Source organism: Mesocricetus auratus, unplaced genomic scaffold (genome assembly GCF_017639785.1).
Source record: "Mesocricetus auratus isolate SY011 unplaced genomic scaffold, BCM_Maur_2.0 Super-Scaffold_100691, whole genome shotgun sequence".
NCBI lineage: Eukaryota > Metazoa > Chordata > Mammalia > Rodentia > Cricetidae > Mesocricetus > Mesocricetus auratus.
The window spans coordinates 44,334,442-44,361,038 of record NW_024429267.1 but is presented as its reverse complement, the minus strand read 5'-3'; the positions used below and the strand labels follow the sequence as shown (position 1 = coordinate 44,361,038).

Here is a 26,597-nt window from a genome sequence, read left to right as displayed (position 1 = left end):
GGGCGGGCGGGACCCGGGCGGCCCGCTCTGTGCGGGCAGCTCCCGGCTACCACGCAATGTCCGCCGGCTGGTTCCGGCGCCGCTTCCTACCCGGGGGTCCACTTCCCGAGCCGCGGCCAGCGGGGCCGCGCTCCAGCCCGGTGCCCTACCACCGGCCCCGCTTCCTGCGCGGCTCGGGCTCCAGCCCCAGTGCCACCGACGCCTCGCGCCGCCCTGACCCCCGACCTGTGCGCAGCCCGGCGCGGAGCCGCACTCTGCCTTGGAACGCAGGCTATGCCGAGTGAGTGTCCCTGCCCCCGCGACCTCTCCCTACCCCCTTCTTGATCTCGCCGGGTTTTGTGCTGACCTAGAAAACTGGCCGAGTGTGGACACGCCCGCTACCCCACTTCTTGTTGTCACCCCGGGACTCTTGACAACATTCTTCATTTTCCCACTCTCGCATTTTCTTTTGGAGAAGGTTGGAGGTCCCGGGAGGGCCATCACCCGACTGGACCCTCCTTTATTGTGTTTGGAGATGTGTGTCCTACCTCGCATCACACTCTGGGTTTGGCCTATGCTCTATGGGTTAGGGTTGGGACAGAGATGAAACCTCACAAACCCTGGGCCAGCCTAGTGATTCTAAAAGGCCCGGGTTCTGATTTTGACCCTAGTGACAAAGCCAGTGAACAGTTGAAAACTTCCATCATTGGGCTGTGTAAAATAATTGGCTTGCAGAGCAAGCATGAGGATCCGAGATCCGATTTCCAGCAATCTTGTAAATAGCTGGGTGTGTCGGTTGGGGCCTGTAATCTCAGCACTGGGGAGGCAGAGGCAGGAAGATGCAGGACTTGTTAGTCTAGTTGAATCAGTGAGCCCCGTGTTTAGTAAGAGACTGACCGCCTCATAAAACTACGGTGGAGGGCAATAGAGGGAGACACCTGACATCCACCTCTGGCATGTGGACACCCATGCACACTCACACAGAATAACTTTAAAAAAAAAAAGTTGTCCAGGTGTGTCAGAGATAGCACTCAGAAGCAGTTGTCCCAGGTGGCATCTCTGTGCCCACAAGGACATAGATGAGACATCACTGGTGATTTCATGGCCTCAGGATTATCAATGCAGAGAAATCTGAGTTCAATGAGGATCAGGCTGCTTGTGGGAAGCTGTGCATCCGGCGATGTGAGTTTGGGACTGCAGAAGATCAAGAGTGGCTGACGGTGTGCCCAGAGGCGGTGAGTACAGCCCTGCCTGAACCCCACTCTCAGGCTAGGACCAGGATGTGCTTGGTGGAGCCTGACAGTCCGTCCTATGCAGTTCCTGACAGGTCATTACTGGGCACTGTTTGATGGACATGGTGGACCTGCAGCAGCCATTTTGGCTGCCAACACCTTGCATTCCTGCCTGCGACGGCAGCTGGAGGCTGTGGTAGAAGGCATGATGGGCACTCAGCCCCCCATGCATCTCAGTGGTCGCTGTGTCTGCTCTAGTGACCCCCACTTTGTGGAGGAAAAGGGCATTCGAGCAGAAGACTTGGTGATTGGGGCCCTGGAGAGCGCCTTCCAGGAATGTGTGAGTGGGGCCTTTGGGGAGAAGAGAAGTTTTCACCTAGGGACATAAGCAACTGGGTATAACTGCATACCATAGCCACCCTATTCCTTGGGTTGTGGAGAGATGGTTGTATTGATTTGTCCGTTCCTAGTCATAGCCTGTGGTCTTCAGCTTAGCCAGTTCCTACTGTGTGCTAAGTGCTCACCTGGGTTGCCGTTGGCCCCCAGAGCAAGCACTGGTTTCTCTTCCTATTTTGAGTTACACTTCCCTTGTGTAAATTCTCTGTACACAGGAATTCCAGAGCTAATAACGGCCAAGCTTTTGAGCTGGGATGTGTAGCCCTGCTTGTGGGAATGTGATTGTAAGGGGTGGGGGTGGGGTGGGGGCTGCAGATTGTTGCCGGTTTGGGCAGCAGCTTTGATGCCTATGGTTTGCTCTAGGATGACGTGATTGGGAGAGAGCTGGAGGCCTCAGGCCAGGTGGGTGGCTGTACAGCCCTGGTGGCTGTGTCCCTGCAGGGGAAGTTGTATGTGGCCAATGCTGGGGACAGCAGGTGAGTGGACCCTTGGAAGGTAGGCAGGGTAGTGGCAGGAGGATAACCAGAGGGGGTTAAGACAGTGCAAGGAGGGGGCTGGAGAGATGGCTCAGAGGTTAAGAACATTGACTGCTCTTCCAGAGGTCCTGAGTTCAATTCCCAGCAACCACATGGTGGCTTACAACCATGTGTAATGACATCTGCTGCCATCTTCTGGTGTGCAGACAAGATGTTGTTGTATTCATAATAAATAATCTTTAAAAAAAAAAGAGTGAAAGGAGGGTTAGAAATGAGGGGGACGGCTGAACTAGATTAAGTATAAAGATGGACAGAGGCTGCACCTTGACTCTGTGGGTCTTAGGCAGTCATGGAGAATTTGAACAAGGGATCAGCATGGCCAGAGTGGCCCCTGGTGGTTGGAGAGGGGTGGTAGGAGGGCGGCCATGGGTGAGTACAGAAGTCGTTTCATAGACCTTCCCTGCCTCCAATCTGCTTAGAGCCATCTTGGTGCGGAGAGATGAGATACGGGTGCTGAGTTCTGAGTTCACCCCAGAAACAGAGCGGCAGCGGATCCAGCAGCTGGTAGGCAGTCTTGGCAAAGGGACCCCCAACTCCCTGGGTCAAGGGCCACCTGGGAAGGGAACCTAATCTGAAATTGGCCTCCACACCCTAGGCCTTTATCTACCCTGAGCTTCTGGCTGGTGAGTTCACCCGACTGGAGTTTCCACGGCGGCTGAAGGGGGATGACTTAGGGCAGAAGGTTTTGTTCAGGGATCATCACATGAATGGCTGGTGAGCTGGTGGGATGGGGGGCAGGGTGGGATAAGGTCCAGGCTCGCCTGTATGTCCTGAGGCAGTCCTGCTTGGGCGAGGTGGACTTATGAAGGTGTGGTAGCTGGGTTTGGGGATGGGAGAAGGTGCAGTAGGGTGTGCGCCTTTGGCTAATTCTAGGTCTGCTCCTGCAGGAGCTACAAACAGGTGGAGAAGTCTGATCTCAAGTACCCACTGATTCACGGACAGGGTAGGCAGGTCAGTGGCCACTGGCCAAGAATCCCTCTTTAGTTGCTTTCTGAAGCTGGGAGCTCTTTTGTCCCTTACTGGTGGCTGTGGCTGGTACCCTGGGGTCTATTCCCTCATGTTTCTCCCTTAGAAACCACCATTCATGTCCCCCTTTGTGTTCAGCAGAGCCAGACACCAGGCATGTGCTAAGCTCCTCACTATCACTGCATCCCTCCCTTTCCCCCAGGCTCGGTTACTAGGAACACTGGCTGTCTCCCGAGGCCTGGGAGATCACCAGCTCAGAGTCCTGGACACCAACATCCAGCTCAAGCCCTTCCTGCTGTCCATCCCACAGGTGATAGAGCGGTGTAGCCCACCCCAGCTGCCAACTGCTCAGAAAGGGCAGACAATGAACCTGGTAGGAGCTGGGAAGGGAACACTGGAAGATCCTCAGGCTTAACTTGCAGGTGACTGTGCTGGATGTGGACCAGCTGGCACTGGAAGAGGAGGATGTGGTCGTCATGGCAACTGATGGGCTCTGGGATGTCCTGTCCAATGAGCAGGTGGCCCGGCTTGTGCGGAGCTTTCTCACTGGGAACCGAGAGGACCCACACAGGTACTATAGCTGAGGGGGACCTGACTGGATGTGGGTTGATCCAAGTAGCTACAGTTGGGAAGACAGTACTAACTTAGGGCAGGTGGCCTGATCAGGGCTCAGGTGTCCCAAGGGAGAGGGGAGATGAGCAAAAACAACCTGTCTAGTCTTATAATCTAGTTTATGGCCCTTCCAGGCTTGTTGATTGTCCTACATGTTAAGGGGTCTCCCAGGTGTCCTGTCATGAGCACTGAGTCCTGGAGGGCTGGCTCTGGCTTTCTGCCTTATCCCCAAAGTACATCTGCAGAATGATCTTTACAGGTTCTCAGAGTTGGCCAAAATGCTGATACACAACACACAGGGGAAGGACGATGGTGCCACTGGAGAAGGGCAGGTGTCCTACGATGATGTCTCTGTGTTCGTGATTCCATTGCACAGCCAGGACCAAGGGAGTGGTGGCCACTGAGGACTCTATAACCTCTTCTGGACCAGTGCAGTCTGGGCATATGTCCACTGTGGCCAAGAGTGGGCCCTGCCTGGTCTTTCCCCAGCCACAGCCCATGCTCTTGCTTTCTGTCTTTATCTGTTTCAAAGAGAACATTGGGTGGAAAGCCTAGCCTACCAGGTCCCACCTTCTGCAATGGTAACAGCCCTCTGGCAGAGGTACTTTACAACATATGGTATCTGCTGGCTCCTCAGCAGCCTAAAGGGTTTAGGGGTGCTAAGATGCTTTGGGGAGTAGGTAGCTAGCTCATTTCTTCCAACCCATGAATGTCAGGGCATCCATTCAACCATCCATCCGCACAAAGTGCCTTCTGGAAACCTCTGGTTAATCTTACATCTGCTGGATCAGTTCTCTTTTAACTTTTTTTTTTTTTTTAAATGATAGGGTCTCTATTATGTTGTTTTGGCTGTCCTGGAACTTGCTATGTAGACCAGGCGGCCTTGAACTCAGAGATCACCTGTCTCTGCCTCCTGCATACTGGCTGGACTAGCAATCTTGAAGACAGTTTCTGAGACCAGTTCAGATCTTGCCCTGCTCTCTGCCCGTGGAGGGCACAGGTCCCAGATAAAAGTTGGGAAAGCAAAACAGGGTAAGAGGCTTTCAGAGTTGGCAAGGCCTGGAGTCTGGATGCTAATCTGGTTGCTTTTCCCCATTCCCAGGCTTGCCCTATACCTATGCCAACTGTGTTGTTCTCCAGATCTTATGCCAAATACATATACTTCTTAGCTAGCCAGTTCTTGTTTCTAACCCTCCACTTTTAGTGGCCTAGCATCCTTCCCACCCCCTCTGCTGTCCTCCTGCCCACTCTACCCTGCCCAGCCTCCAAGGATTCCCTCACCTCTCCCCCAGCACTGACCACATACAGCTTTCCCTGGAGGAACTCAGCCAGCCTCTGGCATTAAATGTTTGTATATAAAAGAGCCCTTGTGAATCATGAACCGCTCAGCTTTGGTCAACATATTTTGCCACTTCTGTGGCCTCTCAGTGGATTCCTTTCAGTCCCACCATGCAAGTGTGCATGTAATCAGGACTGTTTCCCATGCTCCGCTCCCTCGTTGCTGCTAGGGAATGAAAAGGCCTTTAATACAACTGTGAACTCTGGATTTTAGGCACCAAAAGGAATCACTCCAGTTTTTAAAAATTGTTTTGCAAGTTTGTGTAGCCTTGGCAGTTCTGAAACTGTATTGTGGTCTCAATTTTGTGATTCTTTGGCTTCTGCCACTAGAGTGACAGGTTTCTTACTGTGTAGGGTAGGCTGGTTTGAAACTTACAGAGCCTAAGTTGGCCTTAGTCTAAATACTGAGTTACAGGTGTGGACCATTTCCAGACTCCTCACTTATTCCTGGGTGACCTAGTGCTATACATTTTGAGTTAGTAAGGGCTTCACATAGGCTGCTTGATGAAACTTCTTCATCTTCCCTTTAATTAAGACTTGCCAGCCCAGCATGGTGACTATACAGAGAAACCTCGTTTTGATAAACCAAACTAAAACCTGTCACCATCTAGAACTTACCGAGGTTCAGAAGTATCTGTTGAAATACAGTATTTATTACATGAATTTTACCTGACTCACTCCTAATACAATCAAGGAGGCTTCAGGCAACACACAGCAGGAAATTTAAATCTAAGATGAGGAAATGGGGTCTGAGCATCACAGGTAACTACACAAGCCTTCTAACTGCAATCTAGAGCTGTGTGTTGAGGCCACAATACAGGACAGAACACACTATTTTCTACTGCCTGTGTAACATACAGACCCCCAGCTGGCCCACTAAGCTCCAGACAGGTGCTAGCTAGAGTCACTGTTTAAGGCTGTTGAATTTGGCTACTTCTTCAGCACATCCCTTCACAGCCTCTCAGCAAAGTGCAGGCAACACCCTGTGCCTGCCTCTTGCCCACACCAACTGCTGAGCCAGCTCGCCCTCATACCCTACTGCCTGTTTCCCTTGTTTACACACTATGAGTGGGCACACCAAGCCTCTCTATTGCATGTTAGAGTAGTGGCTGCAGCAGGCTTTTCTTATGCTGTGATTTTTGTGTGCACATGACATGTGGAAATCTAAGGACATGGAATCTAGGGACTGAACTCAGGTTGTCATGCTTACGTGGCAAGCACTTTCAGCTGCTGATCCACAGGCTTTGAGGGGTCTCTTAAGAGTAGACCAAGCTGGGTGTTGGTGGCGCACGCCTTTAATCCCAGCACTCGGGAGGCAGAGACAGGCAGGTCTCTGTGAGTTCGAGGCCAGCCTGGTCTACAGAGCCGATTCCAGGACAGCCTCCAAAACAATACAGAGAAACCCTGTCTCGAAAAAAAACAAAAGAGTAGACCAAGCAGGAAAGCTGGTTCAAATAAAGTCATTTTCTTCCCAAGTGACAGGCCAAGGTTTTTACTTATTCTGGTTTCTGGAGTTGTAACAATTCCCAATGCATTAGCCAACTAGGCAGCCAGCTGATCTGTCAGATGCAATGCTCATCTTCCATCAAGCATGGCCCTAGGATGTCAACCTGATTAAAGTTTGAGGTGAACAGCGCAAGGCAGACAGTGAGAAGGTCTCTGAAGACCAGGGTTGAGTCAGGCTCACCTCCAGTCACTCATTATTTGCCCTGTGGTAGTTTAATTGGAGTCTGGGATTAAGAGATGGGCCCAGGAGGTTCCTGTTGCCCATAGGCCTGAAGGAGGCCCAACAGCTTACACAACATTGCAGGCACCTGAGTTAGAACATTGGTACAATGTATCCCTTGTGATGCGAAGCTCGCAAATGTTACAGAAACCCAATGGAGAGACTGTAAGCCATAAAATCCTGTTTAAGACTGGTAACATGGCAAAAAAAGTTTATATGTTAAGTACAAAAGGGACATAAAATTGTATGTACAGTAGGATAACAACTATGTAAACACACCAAAGTCTATGCACAGAGATATCTAGAGGAACATTTAGCATCAAGATTAACAGTGGTACATTTGGGTGGCAAACTGGTTCTTAGAAATCCCCAAATTTTCCTTCATAAGCAGTAATTGTCAGTTACAACGGGGAATAATTTATTAAGAAACACCCCAGTGGCTGGTGGTTGAACAGTGCAGTGTCAGCTGTCACTTATGGAGCAGTGGCTCTGGCTGAATTTTTGGAGGATGCTGAATACCACCCAGGGACACATCTCTAAATTGTCAACTCTGCTTTCTGCCTCGCGCTTAGCCTGTGGCCATATAGTATCATAAGTTTCAGCTGCATCTTTTCCTACAAATTCAGAATTCAGTTCTGCTGCCACAGGGGCCCAGCAGAGACTGTGAGGCAGTATGTCTTCCAAGAACATGGTGCCTCAGCTTTGGACACTCAGGAATGCAGACAATCTCCCTGTGGCCAGGCAAGCCACTCTACTTTCAGGTTATGCAGCCTTACCAATCCATAGTTAACAGACATTTGCTCTCAACAGTTCCTCCAAACATGGACTCTTAGATCCTGAAGGTAGGCAGTAATATCTCTAATCACCTGGTTTCTATAGTCTGTCCACTCGGGGAAAGCAGGACTGCTCAGCAACACTTAATCGTCTTCAAGTGAAGGTGGCCACTTTTACAGTTGGAATAACAAGCCAAACATTGCTTAAAAAATAGTTGATTTGAAGCCTATGCCTGCTCCTAAACAGAATCAGTGATGGGCTGACTGACACCCTAGCAGCTGGGTACCCATGGGCAAATCATAGCCTGTTTGGTCTTGATTTCTGTATCTGCAGGGGTATTGCTTGCATAAATAAATGGTAGACTACCATCTGTTCCACTCTGCGGTGGCCATACTGGGAAGTAAAGGTCAGCTGCAGGTCTTCTCAGTCTGGTCCTAGCCTTCTCTCGGGAGAAAGCAAGAAAAAAGGGCAACAATGGTGACATAAACAGCTGAGAAGCTCTGACAAACTAAAAACACCGTGGTTCTAAGCACCCTGTCCCCAAATGCCACAAGCCAGGCACAGAAGCCATGCAAAAAGTGACTGTCACACATATACAGATGCAGACAGGGCATAATCAGGCAAAAAAGATTCTAATACTGTAGAGAGGGCCCCGAAGTGTGGCTTGATTGAAGAGCACAAGGGAGTCATCTCAAGGCTCTTACATAGCTGCCATGAAACGGCAAACACTAGAAGCTCTGCTTCACGTTGTCTCCCTAAGGTTGAGAGAAGACTAACACTTGTGGCAAACACTACCCACAGATAGTCTTTCTCGGCTGCAGGGTTCCCTCTCCTGCTGAACTCTTGATAAACTAGAGAGAGAGATAGTAGGCATATACATATACTCAGGTGCATATTTAAGTGGACACGCACACTGTGCTCAAATACAAACAGATCAAGGATCATATATATAAAAAAGGCTAAATATAACATATAACACAGGCCTAGAGCCAGCTCTTGGATAAGAGCTGGGGAAGAGGGGTGTCATCTGCTGACTATGTACACAATTTGTGGTGGGCAGGGAAGGAAGGCATCAGTGTAAACAACTCAAACTCATTCCACAATACTGGCCCACAGGAAAACGTGATGTGACTCAGGTACAAAAATAAACTGCTACCTTGCTTTTGTACAAGCCAAGCTCGGTAGGACCCCCACAAAACGACTGTGGGACTGTCTTGATGGGGGAATTGCACCAGGCTGCTAAGCCTTTCAGATCTCAGAATTTACCTGCTACTCCCTTCCCTCCCTTTCAGACTCTTGGGCCTTTTGCTAGCCAACATCCAAGCCCAAGATCTGCCCCACCCACCTACCCAGGAATACTTTAAAGCCTCCTGACAAAGTCCTGTATTTGTCCCGTTCTTTGACCCCATGGTATATGAAGACTTATTTTTGTAAATGTTTGGCACCTAAGAAACATGATGGTTGTGGAATAATGCCACAATTACACAACAAGGAGACCCAGTAACAAGACATGCAGGGTGAGGGCAAGGGGTGCTGAGCTGCCCTAGCATCTCAAAACCAGAACTGTGGCTTCCCATGCATCTCTGGGTGGGAGAAGGATGTGCAGAAATTGGTGACTTCACTGGCTCTTCAGCAGCAAATATATTCAAAATTGAAGGGGCTAAAGGGCCTCACTGTAACCTAATCCTAAGTAGTCACCCTCTGAAGAGCTTGGTGCAGTGAAAGCTGGAAAGGCTGAGTGCCAACTGAATGTGCAGCACCAAGAGTCCTTTGGAAGGCGCTCAGCAGAGTAATTCTTTAGAGATGGACAGCACACCCCTGGGAAGGCCGTGTGGAAAGATGTTCTCCAGTCCAGTCAGTCCCACTGTCATCTGTCACCTCTGACTTTTTCCTGGTGGTCCCTCAATGTACGAATAGCCGAGCAGTGTCAGGGTCAGGGTCAGTCATCAATAGTGGGCAGCCAGAAGGCCTGGAGGGAGAACACAAGTCAGTTTCTTAGACGTCAGGCTTCTCACTATGGAAGGTAGTTCTTCACCTCACAGTTATCAAGGTGCCCAACCCCGATGAAGGAATTATGGTCTGGTAGCCCTTACTTGTGATCAAACTATTGTCTCCACGGAGCCAGAGACACTCACTCCTTACCTTGCACCACCGTGGCCCTGTGTTTTTATTGTACGAGTAACCTGGCCGCACAGCTAATCTCAAGGTGGCCTCAGTCATAGCCTTTCCTTCCAAAATAGAAAGGAGGTTTGGATGAGGTGGTTTTGCTGCCTTTGAGGGCTGGGTAGCTTTTTGGTTTTTCATGATCTCAAACTCACTATATATATGAGCAAAGATGATGGACGTGAACCTTCCAAATGCTTAAATTACAAGTGTGTACCAAAACATCCAGCTTAAATTAGTTTTCCTTCCGTCCTTCCAGTCTGGAGGACTGAAAACCCAGCCAGCGCTTCATAAATGGGAGGCACATGCTCTAACTAAGGTATATTTCCAGTCATTGCTGCATTTCTGATACCTTCTTGGTTTCCAAAAACAAGAAATGGGCTAGAGGTGCAGCTCAATAGTAGAGGTCCCAGGCTCAAGTCTCAACATTAGAAGAAGGGGAGGCACTATGCTCTGGAAAAAGGCAGCAGTGAAATACCTCATCCAAGACCCCACTTGGAGATGGACAGATTGCAAAGGAAGCTGTAGACCAAGAATCACCTATCTCCCATCTCCAGTTAATTCTGTTTACGAAAATTACATTTGTTTGTGTATCATGGTATGAGTAAAGGCCAGAAAACACTTGTGAGAGTTGATTTTCTCCTTCTGAGTTCCAGAGATCAAACTCAGCTTGTCAGGTTTAATAGTAAGTACCTCTATACCCTCAGAGCTGTTTTCTTATTTTTAGTTTGTGTTTGAGATAGGCTCTCATATAGCCCAGGCTGGACTGAACTCCTGGTTCTCTTGCCTCTACCTCCCAAGAGCTAAGATTACTATGTCTGCCACTAAGCCTGATGTTTGATTCCTGGAAACCACATGGCATAAGAAGAGAATCAATTCTCACAAGTCATCCTTTGACCTCTACAGGCGTGCCATGGCACATGTTCAAGAATACACAAAATAAAAACAAAATGAGGTTAGGCATGGTGGTGAATACTTTTAATCCCAGATCTTGGGAGGCAGGTGGATCTCTGAGTTCAAGGCCACCCCAGTCTACAAAGAGTTCTAGGGCAGTTAGGTCTACAGAGACCCTACCTCAGATAAATAAAATATATTAAGAATTAATAAAAACAAAGTAAGTGCATAAATGGATAGTTAAGAACCACTAGAATAGGGCCAGGCGTTGGTGGCACACGCCTTTAATCCCAGCACTTGGGAGGCAAAGGCAGGCAGATCTCTGTGAGTTCAAAGCCATCCTGGTCTACAGAGCGAGTTCCAGCACAGCCTCCAAAACACAGACACCCTCTCTCGAAAAACCAAAAAAAAAAAAAAAAAAAAAAAAAAAACCTAGAATAATTTTTTGGGAATTCAATGGCAAAGAATGGAAGTATGGTGACTCACACTTCTCATCTCAGCATTCAGGAGGCTAAGGCAGGTAGACTAATCTGAGTACATGGTCAGCCCAGGCTAGAGTGACAGACTTTATTTCCAAATGCCAAAACAAAATAAAATCACGAAAAAGTACACCTATAAAAAGGTCAGTCAGAATATTTTAAGGAGTAAAATTAATGTCAAAAGAACCTGAATACCTTGGTCTTAAAACCCAATGGCCAGAGCAAAAACTGCTCTGCAAATCTCTTTGGAGAGCACAGATGATCCTGTTTTACTGGAAGAGGAATAAAAGTGAAAAGACCAGCCTACTCAGGTGTCTGTCTCATGATGTGGGGGTTTATAGGGAAGCCACCTCTTCTGAAACATGAACTTGTACTATGTGGATGGAACACAGCTTGCTGTCTTGAGGCACCCACCACCACAAACCAAGAGGATCCTAATGGAAAATCTCTCACTGTTCACATACCATGTTGGAACAGGCGCTGGCAAAGGTCATGAACTTGGGGTTGAACTGCAAACAGGTAATTGGACCCGTGTGTTTACCATCCAAAACAGCTACTTTTATACCACTCTCTCCATTCCAGACATGGATCTTGCCGTCTTCTGAACCTAAACAGAATGAATGAGACAATTAACACTTGAGGTAAATAAATACAGGTAAGCAAAAGATGGACTGAGATCTAGAAAAAGATTCAGGACATATCCCTCAGCAGAAACTGAGAGGACAATGGAGGAATGACACAGGGAATTGTTCCCTTTTCTTTAGGGACTTAGTTTTGTTACAAAGTCCAGATTAGTCTTGAATTCTTCATGTAGCCCAAGCCAGGCTCCAACTCCTAACTTTCTGCCTCTTCCAGTAACAGCACCCAAGCACTGGCAATTAGAGTGGATGCACAGGAGTGCCTCCCTATTCCTAAGTCATTTCCCCCAAACTTTCACATTTCCCATCTAGAAAGGGGGCTAAATAACATTAGCCTGCTAACATCTGGCCACTGATTCTATTGTAAGTTACAGCAAGTTATCAATACAATACAGTAATGTCTTTTTAAGAGCTCAATTCTAAAGCTCCTGAAGGGAAAACCAACACATTGCCAGTTCCAGTAAAGAACCCATGCCAGTGTGATGGCACACTCCTGTAATCCCAGCACTTGGGAGATGGAGAATCAGAAACCCAAGGCAATCCCTGACTACACAGTAAATTCAAGGTCAGAAGGGTTGTATATAAACAAGACCACTGCAAAAAAAAAAAAAAGAACAAACAGAAAAATGGCCCAGAAGGTAAAGGTGGCCTGCCATGAATCTGACCCATGGAACTCAAATGGTGGAACTAGAAAACTGACTCCCCAAAGATGTTCTCTAACCTCCACACACAGCACTGCATGTATACTTATACACAGTAAAGGAAATCCCAAAGTCTGAAGATGCTACATGAAAATTTGAAGACATCTACTGAACAGCATTTTAGTAACTTTACTTGATAATATAAACAAATGCACAGTACCAGAGAAAGAACAAGGAAAATGAAAGCAGCTCACCAATCATAATAAACTGTGAATCTGGAGTAAATGAAGCCTCGAGTGTAACAGCTTTGCTGTTAGCATAACCCTGAAACAAAACAGAATGGTTCTCATTATAAGGCCAGTAATAAAATCAACTGCATAGAAACATCAACATACAAGCCCCTTTCCACCAAAGGTCTTTGAATGTGCAGTGACACTAAGACCAAATGTAGCCGCTACTTCGCACAAAGCACTCTCAACCCTAACTCCATATTTAGTGGGGAAGCGCAAAAAACCTTGTTTATTGTTATAATTACACTTGAAAAGCAAACCTGGGTCACTTTGCTAAGAGATGAATGACTCCAATACAAAGGAGTTTAGTTCATGTGCAGGAAGAAAACATAAGCCCATGATGAGTCAAGGATAACCATTGATCTCCAAAAAACAGCATTCCCAGCCCAGAACGTATAAGGAAACAGCCATACTTGAAAGCTGTCAGCTCACCCCAAATGTGTGCATCACCACACCCTTGAATGCATCAATAAGACGAATGAAGCTGCCATTGGTAGAAATGAGTATGAGTTTGCCATCATTGCTGAACTTAAGTCCTGTCCACTCACAAGTCCGATCATACTGCATCTTAAAGGTTGCAAATGGTCCCTGCAAAACACAAAAATAACAGTCCCCAGGCTCCATACACATCAATACTTCCTCTATTAGAACTTCTTTCTTATCCATTCAGTCTAAGTGGCAAGCACAGGATGAAGCACTGCTCTTTCATTCTATTAACCACTACTTGCCTCCTTCACCACAGAAAGGATGTCTTTTTAGACAGTCTCATGATGTAGACCAGGTTAGCCTCATAGAGATCCACCTGCATCCGCTTTGGAGTATAGTGTTGGAATTAAAGATATGTGCCACCATGCCTGGCCTAGAAAGGGTTCTCAAATGTCCAACTTGCTGTTAAAATCTCTGCAACCTTAACATAGCTCAAGGATTCAAAGATTTACCTTATCAAAAGAACGAAGGTCATAAAGTTTGACCATTTCTGAGTTGACACCTGCAGCAAAAATTAACCCTTCTGGATCAAAGGAACAAACTGGTTTTCCCTGTAGATGCATGAGGCCCTAAGAGAAAAGAGGACAAGGAGTTAATGAATGAAGAAGCCCACCACTCAATCGTTGACTTTTTCCAGTAAAACTAAGAAAGGAATAGGATCTGCATCCGACCTACCTACAAAACATTAACAAAACTGACTAAAATGTAAAAAGTCACTGTATGATGTATTTCCAATCAGCCTTAACTGTACATATTATACAGTTCAAAGAGAAACAAACCCCTTGAGGCTCAAGGTTCTAGGCAGTTTTGCAAGCACTAAGCCACATTATAATGCAATCTGCTTTGGAGCAGGAAATCTGCTTACCAAGCAGTAGCCAACTGGTAAAAGTTTTGTTGCCACATAAGAAGACTCTGGGATCCCAAAATGGAACCACTGTTGTCTCCCTTAACTGAGAAGGAGAGCTGATAATGCTTTCCACAGAAAATGCTCAAAAATGTAACTGTGAGGTACCATTACCTGGCAGTTAGGAGACCGGAGATCCCAGAGTCGAATGGTCTTATCAAGAGACCCAGAAATGAAAGTGTCATCCACAGGTGACATGGACAAGGCCACCACCCTGCAATGTATCAAGATAAATAGGAGTTGAAGCAAAATATGAGCAAAAATTGGATGTGAACCCTAAACCACTCTGCCTGCCTACAAATACCTGTTTTCCCAAGACTACCATCTTAGGAAGCATACACAAACTTATTTGAAGCAATCAAAAGCAGTTAATATAATGAAAAAAAAGCCTCTTTATATAAAAATGCATGGACTCAGGTTGGAGCTCTATACAGCTCAGTGGTAGTGTTGAAACAATATGTGATTCCACTGAAAAATCAAAAGCCCAGTGAGATTCTAGTTCACACCACTAACGGCTGTCATAAAAGGACTGCTCAGAACTGGTGAAGAGGGGCATGGTGGAGAATTAGAACCCCTGCACACACAACTGATAAAGCACGTGCTATAGGTGCTCTACAAAAGCCAGGTGTGGTGGCACTTGGGAGGTAGAGAGGCAGGTAGACCTGAGTTCAATGCCAGACTGGTATATATAGTGAGTTCCAAGCCTGACCCTCTGATCACATAAAAAAAAAAAAAAAAAAAAAAAAAGCCAAAAACCAACCATAGCATACTTTTTCTGGAAAGACGATAGGTGATTCAGAAATTACACTCTTAGGAATATATACTTTAGCAAATGGAAAATGTCTACACCAAAATGTTCATGTCTTTACAGTAGCAGCCTTGTGAATGGGAATAACCCAAATGCTCAATAATTAACAAACAAAATGTGGACTAGCCATATAATATGGTAATATCACTGGAGAATAAAAAGAAACCAAGTGCTAATTCTATGACAACAGGGATGGACTTTGGAAATATCATGCTACATGAAAGAAGACACCATTTATTCAAATGTCCATTATAGGTAAATCTAGAGACAGCACTTAGATGAATGGCTGCTAATGGGTACAGAGTTAGGGAGATGAAAGTATTCTGGAATTATAGTAGCAATCATACATACATACATACATACATACATACATACATACATACAATAACTAAATTGTTTCTTATTTTGAGACAGGGTTTCAGGTAGCCCAGGTTGCCATAGTAATAAAAGAGCAGAATGCATATGGACATACAGTTTTGTCATATTGTCTAGCTCAAAAGTTCACAGAAGGTCTAAGATGATACAAAAGGCTCTTGCTGATAAGCATGGGCAACATAAGAAGAACCAAAATTCTGGCCCTAGGGAAACTTACCTGCCAGTTCACAGGGTACAAAGATACTACAGTAAAAGTGAATGCCATCCTTTAACATTACATAGTAACCAGCACTTCCTGTTTTCAGCAGCATAGAAATACACTGCCTGTTTTAAAGTGCAACTTCTTTGATTTTTTTTTTTTGGGTGGGGAGGTGGAAGGAGTTTGAGACAGGGTATTAATATGTATCCCAGGATGTACCCAAAGCTGCCCTCCAATTTGTAACAATCCTCTTACTTCAGCTTCCACAGCACTAGAATTACAAGTACATATCACTATGTTCAGCTAGATTTTTCTTTTTTCTTTTTGAGATAGGGTCTCTCCTCTATGTAGTCCTGGTTGTTTTAGAGCTTGCTATATACACCACCAGGCTGGCCCGGAACTCAGAGATCTACCTGCCTCTGCCTCCTCAGTGGTGGGATTAAAGGCATGCACAACCACATCTGGCAAGAAGTACCACTTCTAACAGGCAGCTCCCGCCATCTCTCCTGTCATCCTTCAGGCATAACATGGCCCTCCTGAAATCAGGGCAGCTGTGACTGCTATTTTGGAACCCTCAAAAGACCCTGATTCCTTCCATGGACATATAAGGAGTTAACAATTACTTGGGAGAGGAGGGAGATGGGTATAGCTTCCATTTTAAGTTGCCCATGCTCTTATCAGCAACTAGAATTAAACTTACTGATTTGTAAAGTTAAGACTTGGGTGGAATCATTTCTTTCGCCTACTGTTGGTACTCTATTCTGGTATTTTTTGCACCTCTAAGCAAAAGTGACATAATAGTAGTCAGGGCACTATACTACCACTCTATATTAATATAAATGCCTGTAGTCCCAGCAGTTGGGAGGTACAGGCAGACCCCTTTGAGTTTGAGGCCAACCTAGTCTAGACAATGAGCTATAGAACAACCAAGGTTACCTCACCTCCCAAAAAGAAAGAGTGTAGGAGTGTTGTGGAATACTCTTTTTGTACACTGTGAAGTGTCACTTGGATTGGTTTAATAAAAAGCTAAATGGCCAATAGCTAGGCAGGACTTTCGGGGGCAGAGAGAATGCTGGGAAGAAGAGCAGAGTCACCCAGTCAGAGAGAAAGCAGCTTGGGCAGTATAGATAAAGGCAATAAAGCCATGAGACAAAAAGTAGATTGATAAAAATGGGTTAAGTTGTAAGAGTTAGTTAGTAACAAGTCTAAGCTCTAAGCTATTGGCTGAGCTTTTATAATAAGCAAGTCTCTGTGTAGTTATTTGGGAGCTGGCAGGCAGAACAAAAATAAAAGTCCATCCACAAATGGCACCACGGAGAGATGGCTCCGTGGTTAAGAACACTGGCTGCACTTTCCAGAGGTCCTGTGTTCAATTTCCATCTACATCATGTGGAACATTTTTCATTTAGAGGCTAATTCAAAAGCATAGGTTATCACCTAATAACTTCAGTCCACGTCTGTCTCTGTCTCACCCCCCCTCTCGCAAGTATGTTCTTGCCCACAGCCATATCTAACTGCCCTTAATTATATTTATTTATTTTTGGTATGAAGAATTGAATCTAGAGTTTTTCTGTGTAGGTCAGGCAGTCCTCAAACTCAGAGATCACCCTGCCTCTGTCTCCTGAGTGTTGGGATTAAAGGTGTGCACCACCATCGCCTGGCTCCACAAATTTTAACAGATTATGTAGTTATCTGAAACCCTATCTTCTGCTTCCATAACCTCCGTAAAGCAAAAGTTGACAGAGATCAGTTAACAAGATGAAGAGGAATGCTGAACAGCAGTAAGGAAGGCTGGATTTACTAGCCAAACCTCTCCCCTCTCTTCCATTCTCTGAGATACCTCAGGGATAAAGGAAGCTTAACTCTGTAATACTTGAGTCTTACCTTTTGCTGTGTCCAGGAAAATATCTGATATATTTGTTGTCATGCAATGACAAGTAACGGATAGTATCTGTAAGAAAACAAACAAGGGATGACATTTTACTATTCAAATGAAATTTATGTTGGAGTTTCATTTTTGAAAAGACAAGGCCTAAGAACCTACTGTTTACTATCACCCAAGCAAATTACAAGCATAAAAGGTTAACAACTTGCATACAGATTCATACAACTCAAAAGCCAAGTTTTCACTTGACAGCATTTATACCAACATTTAACATTATTGTTTGGGACTCAGATGTACAATTCAACGGTGATGTGCTTGCCTAGTGTATGGAATCTCAGGGTTCAATCTGCAGTACTGGGGTAGTGGTGGGGAGACTCAGAGTAAAAACTACATAAAAAAAAACCACTGTTTTGTTACCAATCTTTGGATTCTTCATAATTTAAAATTCACCTTGTCCTATATAAGTATTTCCTTGCAAGGAAAAAAAATTACTAACTAGACACAAATTTTAGTGTCTACAAAGTGACAAATCTTACACTGGGTATCAGGACCACAAAATAGAGAGCTATATAGTGAGTTTGAGAATAGTCGGGGCTATTACACAGCCTGGTCTATCAAAGAAAAATTAAGAGAGGAAGGTCAAAGAAAGAAGTCTATCTAGAAAAGTAACCAACAGGGGCTAGAGAGATGTTCAATGGTTTTGAGCACTTGGCTGCCACTCCCAGAAACCACATAGTGGATCCCAACTGTCTGTAATTCCAATTTCAGAGGATCTGACATCCTATTCTAACCTCCCTGGGAAGGTTAGACACATACATTATACATAGATAGACATGCAAGTAAACCACTCAAACACATTAAAAAGAAAGAAAAGATAAAAAAAGATTATGTTGACAGCAGAATGAAGTGAGGTTGAGTATGCACTCAGTGCACAGTACTTGCCTAGCATGGGCTAGGTCCTTACTAGAACTAGAAAGAAGGAAATTACTATGCTCCTAAAAAGATGAAGAAAAACTGGACAAGGCAACCTGTAATCTCAGCATACTAGAGAACAGCATGGGGTACATTTAGTGAAACTGTAGCAAAAATCAAACTGAAACATCAATGAAAACAAACAAAAAAGGAAACAATTGTGGCTGAGAAAAGATAACAGGAACCATGGCACCAAAAATACAGGAGGAACAACACATTATGAAGGCATTCAAGCTGGGTATAGTGGCACACACCTTTAATTCCAGCACTTGGTATGGGGGTGGAGTGTCAGGGGGCAGAGGCACAAGCAGGCGATTCTGAGTTCCAGGCCAGCCTGGTCTACAAAGTGAATTCCAGGACATCTCTTGCAAAACAAAGACAAACTAACAAGAGTAAAGAGTGACAAAGTATCAAAGGGCTTAATTTTGGGGGGTAGGGATCAGGCTATCACTCTATAGTCAATGCTAGCTTGGAAACCATTATATAGCCCAGGCTAGCATCAAAACTAGCAACAATCCTCCAGTCTCAGGCCCCCAAATGCTGGGATTATTGGTGTGAGCAACACACTTGGCTTGCAGGGATGCTTTCTAATGAAAGGGCATTTATCCTAGGAGAAAAAGGAACCCTTTCTACCTACATGGTTTATTTGAACAACCCCAAGCAGCTCACATGACAATCACAAAGCATTTCTGGTTATTCTAGTGTTAGGAACTACTCACCTGCCCTAAAGAGAAATCCTTCCCCATTACCTGAACTCCCAGAGATGAGCAGGGCTTCGCCATCTTCTCCACCCCACTCGGTAGCTGGTGCACTGTTCCTGGCAAGGCAGTGGCCTGTACAGTTATCTCCTGTACCGGGTGGTATCATAGACCCTCAAACTGTACAAACTACTACCTCAGCCTGGAATCAGGCAAGACAATGGAGCACTGGAGGAACTCTGCAGGACGCACTCGAGGCAGGAAAGGCAACATCCCCACAGTAGAGGCCTGGCAGCAAAGCTGCCAAGTGCCACACATCTGCCTCATCTTGTACCGTATTTGGAGAATCATTTAATCACTCAGAAAAGTAGCCCAACAAAAGAAACACACCAGTCATTTATATATATATCCTCAGGATCCTAGTATTTATTCTTATCCAAGACCATCACGGCATTGCCTACTTAGAAAACTACTTCTGAAACAGGCACAAAAAATTAGAAATTAGATATGTACTAAAATCAAGTTCAGGTGGAAGTCTCATTAAAGAAAGACTTCTGCCCATTTACTTTGAAACTGTTAAAATAGCAATTTAAATAACTCTTGTTGAATGGTGGGGCATGGTGGTGCTTGCCTTAAGTTCCAGCACTGAGGAGGATTCCTTTAAGGGCAACCTGGTCTATAAACAGAATACCAGACCAGCCAGGGCTACATAGTGAGAGCCTGTCTCAAACTAGGGATGGAGGCAAAAGAAATTATTCTGTGATCAACAGCACATACTGTACATACAGAGGACTTGAGCACAGTACCCCAGTACCCATGTCAGACAGCTTTAATAAACTATAATTCCTGTAACTCCAGGATCTGGCACCTTCATTTACACATACATACACCACCTCCACACACATATCCACATGATCAAAAAATAATTCTTAAGAAAAAAACGGTGCTTGATGCTCTTTCAGAGGACCTGAATGTGATTCCTAGCACTCACAGCACATGGCTCACAAATGCCTGCAACTCCGGCTCCAGGAGACCTGATGCCCTCTTCTGGCTGAAGGGCACCGGCACATTCCCACACAGAGATACACACCTACACATAAATAAATCTTAACTGTGCCTGACACGGTGGCACATACCTATAAGCTCAGTACTCAGGAGTATGAAGCAGGAATATCATGTGACCAGGGGCAAACTGAATTACAGTGATCTACCTCTGCACTAAGAAATCTTACTGCAAAATACAAATTAGTAAACCAGTACCACTAAGGCTAAAATAAGATAAAAATAACAAGGGTGTGCCAGTTCAATCACTAAGACAGTTTGCCAATTTAGGAACTTATTCCAGGGGAAATCAGTCAAAAGCAGACCATTTACCCAAAAGAAAGGGTCAATTCCTAAACAAAACCCCAAAACTTCACTGCAGTTCTTCATGACAGAGGAACTAACTTCTTTAGTATCCCCTAAACTAGCACGGTTGAGATATTTGTAAGCATTTTTGTTTGTTGTGTTTAAGACAGGGCCTATCGACAAATGCTGAACTGCTCAGATAGAACTCAAACTATCCTGAGTGCTGGGATGCTTCTATTATAACCAACCCCCCCATCCCCTCCCAGGGTTTCTCTGCACAACAGTCCTCAATGTCCTGGAATTCTATTAGTAGACCAGGCTGGCCTCAAACTCAGACATCCGCCTGTCTCCGCCTCCTGAGTGCTGGGATTAAAGGTGTGTGCCACCACAGATCGGCTGTTTCTACTATTCTTAATCTGTACTTGGTCTCCTTTCCAGTCTGCCTTTAGTGTACTTGTAAATTCTGCTTTATTCTCCCTCAGTCAAAAATGTAAAGGTAATCTTTAGAGCAACCACCTGTCTTTTTAGCTGCTGAAGATAAGGTTTCACTATGTAGCCAGGCCACCACATACTGGGATACAGAGGTAAGCGTCACACCTGGTTTGATCCACACACATATTCTGAATGGAAAGGCCCCATAGTTTACTAATTGCTGTGTCACGTATTTCTTCCTTTCATTTTTTTTTCAAGTTTCAAAGAGTGCAAATTGTAAACATAAGTAGTTACTTCCTTTTCCTACTCCCCATTGTAAAGTAGACATTTCTCATATTCTGTTCTAAGTCCTTCCAAAGTACTAGTGGCTTGCTTCCAGCATTCTTTCACTTTTAATGATGCACTGCTACTATTATAGGAAAATATTTAAATCAACTATAACCAAAGCACAAATCCTCACAAAGATTCTGTTAAATATTTCAAAGGAATCATGACCATGACTGCCTTAAAAGGCTTGCTTACCGTCTATTTTGTTTGAGCTGTAAACGACCGTGTTTGCTGCATGAGTGTATCTGATGAGGTCCACACCATATTTCTTACTGTACAGGGTTCTCTTTGGTCTGATGAGCAAACAGAGGGGAAAACAAAAAACCATCAGAATCTGACACCAGAAACACTGGGGCTTTCCACATAAGTAGCAGCATTAAGTGATAATGGCAAGGGCAAGAATTATTAATAGACTCAACTGGAGTCTTCAAGTGTAGTACAAGCTCTTAACTACCGAGCCACTTCTCCAGCCCCCTTGGAAATAAAAATCAAGTTTAACAGCTCCTCTGGAATAGTCTTTCACGTGTGAACACAAGGCCCAGGTTAGAAAGTAAAAGTAAATGTGGAGTATTAATTAAATCTTTTACTATACAATATTCAAAAGAAGAGGGCTGAGGCAGGATCTCACATGGCTTCCAAGTCACTAGGTAGCTGAGGATGGCCTTGAACTAATGATCCTTCTGCCTAGGCATCTCCAGTGTCAGAATTATAAGAGTGGGCCGCCACACCTGGCTTCAAATGTAGACCCGGCTGGCCTTAAACTCACCTGCCTCTGCTTCCCAGGTGCTGGGACTAAAGGTGTGGCCATCACTGCCCAGCAGAAAGCACTTTCGTAAAGGTAATGATTTATCAAAATTGAAACTGAATGTAATACTGCTATGTTCCTAATATAACTCTCTCTTGAAGATGTATAACTTTCCTATCTGGAGGTACAAAGTATAGGCACTCTCCCTAGCAAAATTAGTTAATGGTTCCTTTTTCTTTTACTTTAATGTAAAACTATGTGTCCCCCAACACCAAAGTTCCAAACTATGTGTTAATGCCCCTCAAATGCAAACCTTGATGACCAAATAAAAGGGATGTTAGGGAGTTGGAGAGATGGCTTAGTAGTTAAGAACACTGGTTGCTCTTCCAGAGGTCCTGAGTTCAATTCCCAGCAACCACATGGTGGCTCCACAAATCTCTGGGGGGGGGGGATCTGATGCTCTCTTCTGGCATAAATGCATAATGCAGTTAGAGCACTCATACATAAAATAATTTTTAAAAAATCCCAGAAAACCTATAACCAAAATTTGTCACATGCTGCTTAAATTAGGCAATTTTAAAAACCCAAATACCTCTAGAAAACAAAACTTGAATGGTAGAATTCTCCACATGAACCACGTCAGAAAGTATGAAAACCTTTTAGCATGTTTTATATTTATGTCTAGAAGAATTTTAAACCAGACATGGTGGTTCACATTTGTAATTCCAGCCAGAATTTAAAAGGCTGCAGCAGGAGGACCACTACAAATTCAAGGTCAGTTAACTATAAAATGAGATCTGTATCAAAAAAAAAAGGAAAAAGAAATTAAACTTCTTTATTAATGTTCACCCAGAGTCTGAATTTATGCAAAAGAACGTCTACCTTTTCCATGTAAAATTATTTTGGAACCAGTGGGTTAAGCAATCAAATGATCGAGGCCGTCTACAAGTCAATCATACGAATTCTCAATTGTTAAAGTCAGTGAGGGGGAGGCATTCTGCTTCATGAAACTTATTCCAAACAAGAATTCTTGAAATTGTATTATACTTTCTCTATGTCTGCCTTTTGTGAAATAAAACACTACCAGATTCAATCTACTGTCTGGAGATCTGCTCTGCAGTTAAGTGTTTGGTAACTAATGACTAAGTGAGGCTGAGCATGTGCCTACACTAAAGGTTGATGACTCTGCATCTATCAGTGGTAAAAGTGAACTCTAGTATTTCAGTTCATCTAATATAGAAAACAAGACTAGAGATATGGCTGTCACAGAGGGCTTGATACCATGCATGGGGCCCTGGATTCTATCTTCAGCACTATAAGTAAACAAACAAAAACAAGAAAACATTAAAAAAACGTGGCATACAAAAGCTTGGTTCTCTTAAATGTAAAAAAACACTATTTCTTTGTTTTTACTTTGAAAGATGGAGCCCAATGTTTTTCCATACACTTTTTTTGTTATTCTGGCAAGCTCCTTTAAAACTATGATTCTGGAGGTAAAGTATGAACAAAGAAATTAACAGTAAGGCCAACTGGTGTGGGGGAATGGGTGGTACAAATCTATAATCAAGCACCTGGAAGGTAGAGGGAGAAGGATCAGGAGTTTAAGGCCAGCCTTGGATACATAGAGTTGGAGGGTAGTCCGGGTTACATGAAACCATTGTCTTAAGAAGAAAACTAAGTATATATATGTTTATGTATGCGCACACACATAACTAGAAAAAAAATTAAAGATTAGAATGTTTTTGGGTTTTTTGTATTGCCAACCATAAGCAATATTAGCATATTTCTTTCTTAAACCTGGGCCATCTCTCCAGTTCCTGGAAACCTTTTTTCAAACATGTTCTTTTAAAACAATTTTTTTTTTTTTTTTGGTTTTTCGAGACAGGGTTTCTCTGTGGCTTTGGAAGCTGTCCTGGAACTCGCTTGGTAGTCCAGGCTGGTCTCGAACTTACAGAGATCAGCCTGCCTTTGCCTCCCGAGTGCTGGGATTAAAGGCGTATGCCACCAATGCCCGTCTTAAAACTTTTAAAAAATATTTACTCACTTTATTTTTATGTGTATAGGTGTTTGCCTGTAAGTATGTCTGTGCAGCATTTATGTTCCTGGTATCAGGGAAGTCAGAATTAGGGGTCAGATCTCCTGAACTACAGTTACAGATGGTTGTGAACCTCCGTGCTGGTGCTGGGAACTGACCCCAGATCCTCTGTAAAAGCAGCAAGTATACTCTCAACCAACTCTCCAGCTCCTGTATTTTCTTTGTTGAGACAGGGTCTTACTATGCAGCTCAAACTGCATTCTAGTATTTCCACCTCCAGTCTCCCACCCCAGAGTGCAGGGAATTACATGCACTGTTTATCTTTCTTCAAGAAAGTTCTTTGGAACACTGTAACTTTCTGTTATGTCTGTAATCATGTAAAGAGGTTTTATGCATGAATTACAGTCTTAGCATTCTATTCCTTTGAATAAGGGATATGTATTTTTACTTCAGCTTTTGGGGGTAGATTCTTATATATGTACTGTACTAAATATTTCAAGCAAACCAACTTCAAATTATTTCTAGTTCCCAACTTTAAATCCCACCAGCTCTTCCAAACAAACTCAAATGGTCATAAGAGGATAAAAACACTAAAAACGAACATCTATTTAAATAACTATCTGTTAATTCTCTCTTCCCCAGAATCACCACTGTAGGAACTCTTAAACACATAGGAGGCAGGTCCAGAGACAGTTACATAATACTTTACTATAGCCCCAGTGAGGCAAAGTCAAGAAAAACATATGTAGCTCAGTCTACAACACTCCACACTTACTTTAGATAAGCGTAGAGGGAGAAGTTCCAAATGAGAACTGTTATTTGAAGAACGAAACAAAGGGAACAGATGGAGTAAGTAGAGAAAAAGCTAAGCTTCAAAACCATAGGTAACTTTAACAAAATGTCAAAAACAGTAGCTATGAGGTTAAAACAAACATCTCCTGCTTAGGAGAGGCGGCTGAAGTTGACAAGGTAACTCAAATTTAGCCTACACTAGTTTCTGCTACAAAGGAGTTGGGTTTACAGGGGTGAGGTCAAGCAGACAACGTCTCCCCCCACTCCGGCTATGAAAAAGGCAAGGTCATTTGCTCTGCTCAGCAAAGACAGACAACCGTAGCAGTTCTCCAACTGCTAACCAGATCCAGAATTTTGTTAACTCCATGCAAACTAAGCACTGGCGGGTTTCTTGACTGTTTTGAGTCTCGCCTATTTAGTCCAGACTCGGAATCTGCCTGCCTCTGTCGCCCAAATGCCGAGATTGCCGGCTGGGCCGCCACACGCGGGTAAACTTTTTTTGTAATGCAAAAGAAAACACTAAATTGTTCCAGAATGCTTTCTTTGTTTTAAAGGGAGCTCGCATTCTGACCAGAATGGGGCGGCCAAGTTCGCCCGAGTCTGGCAAAGAAAAGTTTCCGGAAGGTTGTTGAACAAGTTAACCGTAAGCGTGGGTATCGGAACAGGGAAAGGGCAGCAGGCTCCCACGGGCACAATCGATAAATCCCGTCAGCCAAAGCCTGCATCTCCCGGGGCTTGATGGCAGAAAGGCCGCGCGGGAAGCTGAGGGGCAGGGGACGGGCGCGGTGCCAGGGCTGAATCCAGGTCACCGCGGTGAGGGCAGCGAGCGGACGCCGCTACGAGCACAGCAGCTCCCGCGGCTCTGCGCCGAGCTCAGAGCCGCCCCGCACCTCCCGACAGCCAGGGGGAAAGGGCTGTCCGCCTGCCGCTGGGAGCAGGGACACGGCGCTTAAAGGTCAAGGTCAAGGTGGGGTCTGGGAAGCGACCGGGAAGCGCGCTCGGAGGAGACCGGAGACCCAAGAAATAACAGCGCTAGCGTTACTACGGCCACCATGGTCTTAGAGAGAAAGGAGAGACCTGCACCACCGCAGGATGGAGGCGGAGTGCACCACAGGCTGGGGGGCCTCAGCCGGGGGCCGGCGACAGGAGGAAGGAGGGAGGGAGGCTCTTGGAAGCCGGCCCGCGGCCACCGCCACACTCACTTGCCCTCCTGGCAGTCATAGAGCACGATGGAGTCATCGTCGCTGCTGGAGATGACCGTCTCCCCGTTGGGGCTGAAGTCAAAGCAGTTGATTTTGTCCGAGTTCTCGCGGAACACCTTGGCGACGCGGAAGCTCCTCAGCACGCTGTCGGTCAGCTTCATGGCGGCGGCGGCTGCTGCTGCTGAAGGCAGCCGCGGCGGCGCAGGGCCGGGGCGGGGCCGAGAGGCGAGCGGGCGGGCGGGCTGCTCAGGGCCGACCCCAGCGGTGCGGGCGCCGCGCTGGCGGCTACCGGGAGGGCGTCTGACAGTCGGGTCGCCGCGCCGACCTCTTCAGGCAAGGCTCTCCCGTCGGGACGATGGGACCTCACGGGTCGTTCTCCCTCAGCCACTTCAGGGCCAACAGGCGATGCGCCGGCTCATTGTGTCCGCCATTTTGTAAGGAGAAGGAAAAGCAGAGGGCGAGGAGCCTCCGCCGCGGAGGACGCCGGGAAAGAGGGCGGGGCGGGAACACAGGCGCGAGCCGAGGGGGGCGGGGGGATGACGTCAGCGGGGCGGGCTCACACTTCCGTGGCCCGGGATCGCAGATCGCCGGTGTGTGTGGGGGGGGGGGGGGGGCTGTGGGCGTGGAGCGCCTGAAGCCTTCCTGAGGGCGGGAAAGTTGAGGTCGCCTCGGGACTTGTGCCTTTGTGAGTGCTCCCCAGGGAGACTCAGGTGTCCCTGAGGCCGC

The 26,597-nt window shown here is 45.5% G+C and overlaps 2 protein-coding genes across 3 annotated transcripts; one reads left to right on the top strand and one right to left on the bottom strand.

The window, feature by feature from the left end:
* The first annotated feature begins 56 nt into the window (after window positions 1–56).
* On the top strand, window positions 57–6,534 carry Ppm1m (protein phosphatase, Mg2+/Mn2+ dependent 1M). 2 transcript variants are annotated; one of them, XM_005074849.4, is made up of 10 exons: window positions 57–280; window positions 1,091–1,214; window positions 1,297–1,551; window positions 1,971–2,083; window positions 2,563–2,647; window positions 2,739–2,857; window positions 3,031–3,094; window positions 3,312–3,419; window positions 3,532–3,680; window positions 3,981–6,534. In XM_005074849.4, the coding sequence occupies exons 1-10, from the start codon at window positions 57–59 to the stop codon at window positions 4,123–4,125; spliced, it is 1,386 nt and encodes a 461-aa protein (XP_005074906.1). In that variant the 3' UTR covers window positions 4,126–6,534. The 2 variants fall into 2 exon arrangements, with proteins under 2 accessions (XP_005074906.1, XP_005074907.1); XM_005074850.4 differs by lacking the exon at window positions 57–280 and adding an exon at window positions 307–570.
* Window positions 6,535–6,979: 445 nt separating this feature from the next.
* Window positions 6,980–26,347, bottom strand: Wdr82 (WD repeat domain 82). Its single transcript, XM_005074848.4, has 9 exons — window positions 25,872–26,347; window positions 21,293–21,390; window positions 17,321–17,387; window positions 14,169–14,268; window positions 13,603–13,719; window positions 13,097–13,252; window positions 12,629–12,698; window positions 11,560–11,702; window positions 6,980–9,528 (listed from the first exon to the last, which is right to left on the bottom strand). The coding sequence occupies exons 1-9, from the start codon at window positions 26,030–26,032 to the stop codon at window positions 9,499–9,501; spliced, it is 942 nt and encodes a 313-aa protein (XP_005074905.1). The 5' UTR covers window positions 26,033–26,347; the 3' UTR covers window positions 6,980–9,498.
* Window positions 26,348–26,597: the final 250 nt, after the last annotated feature.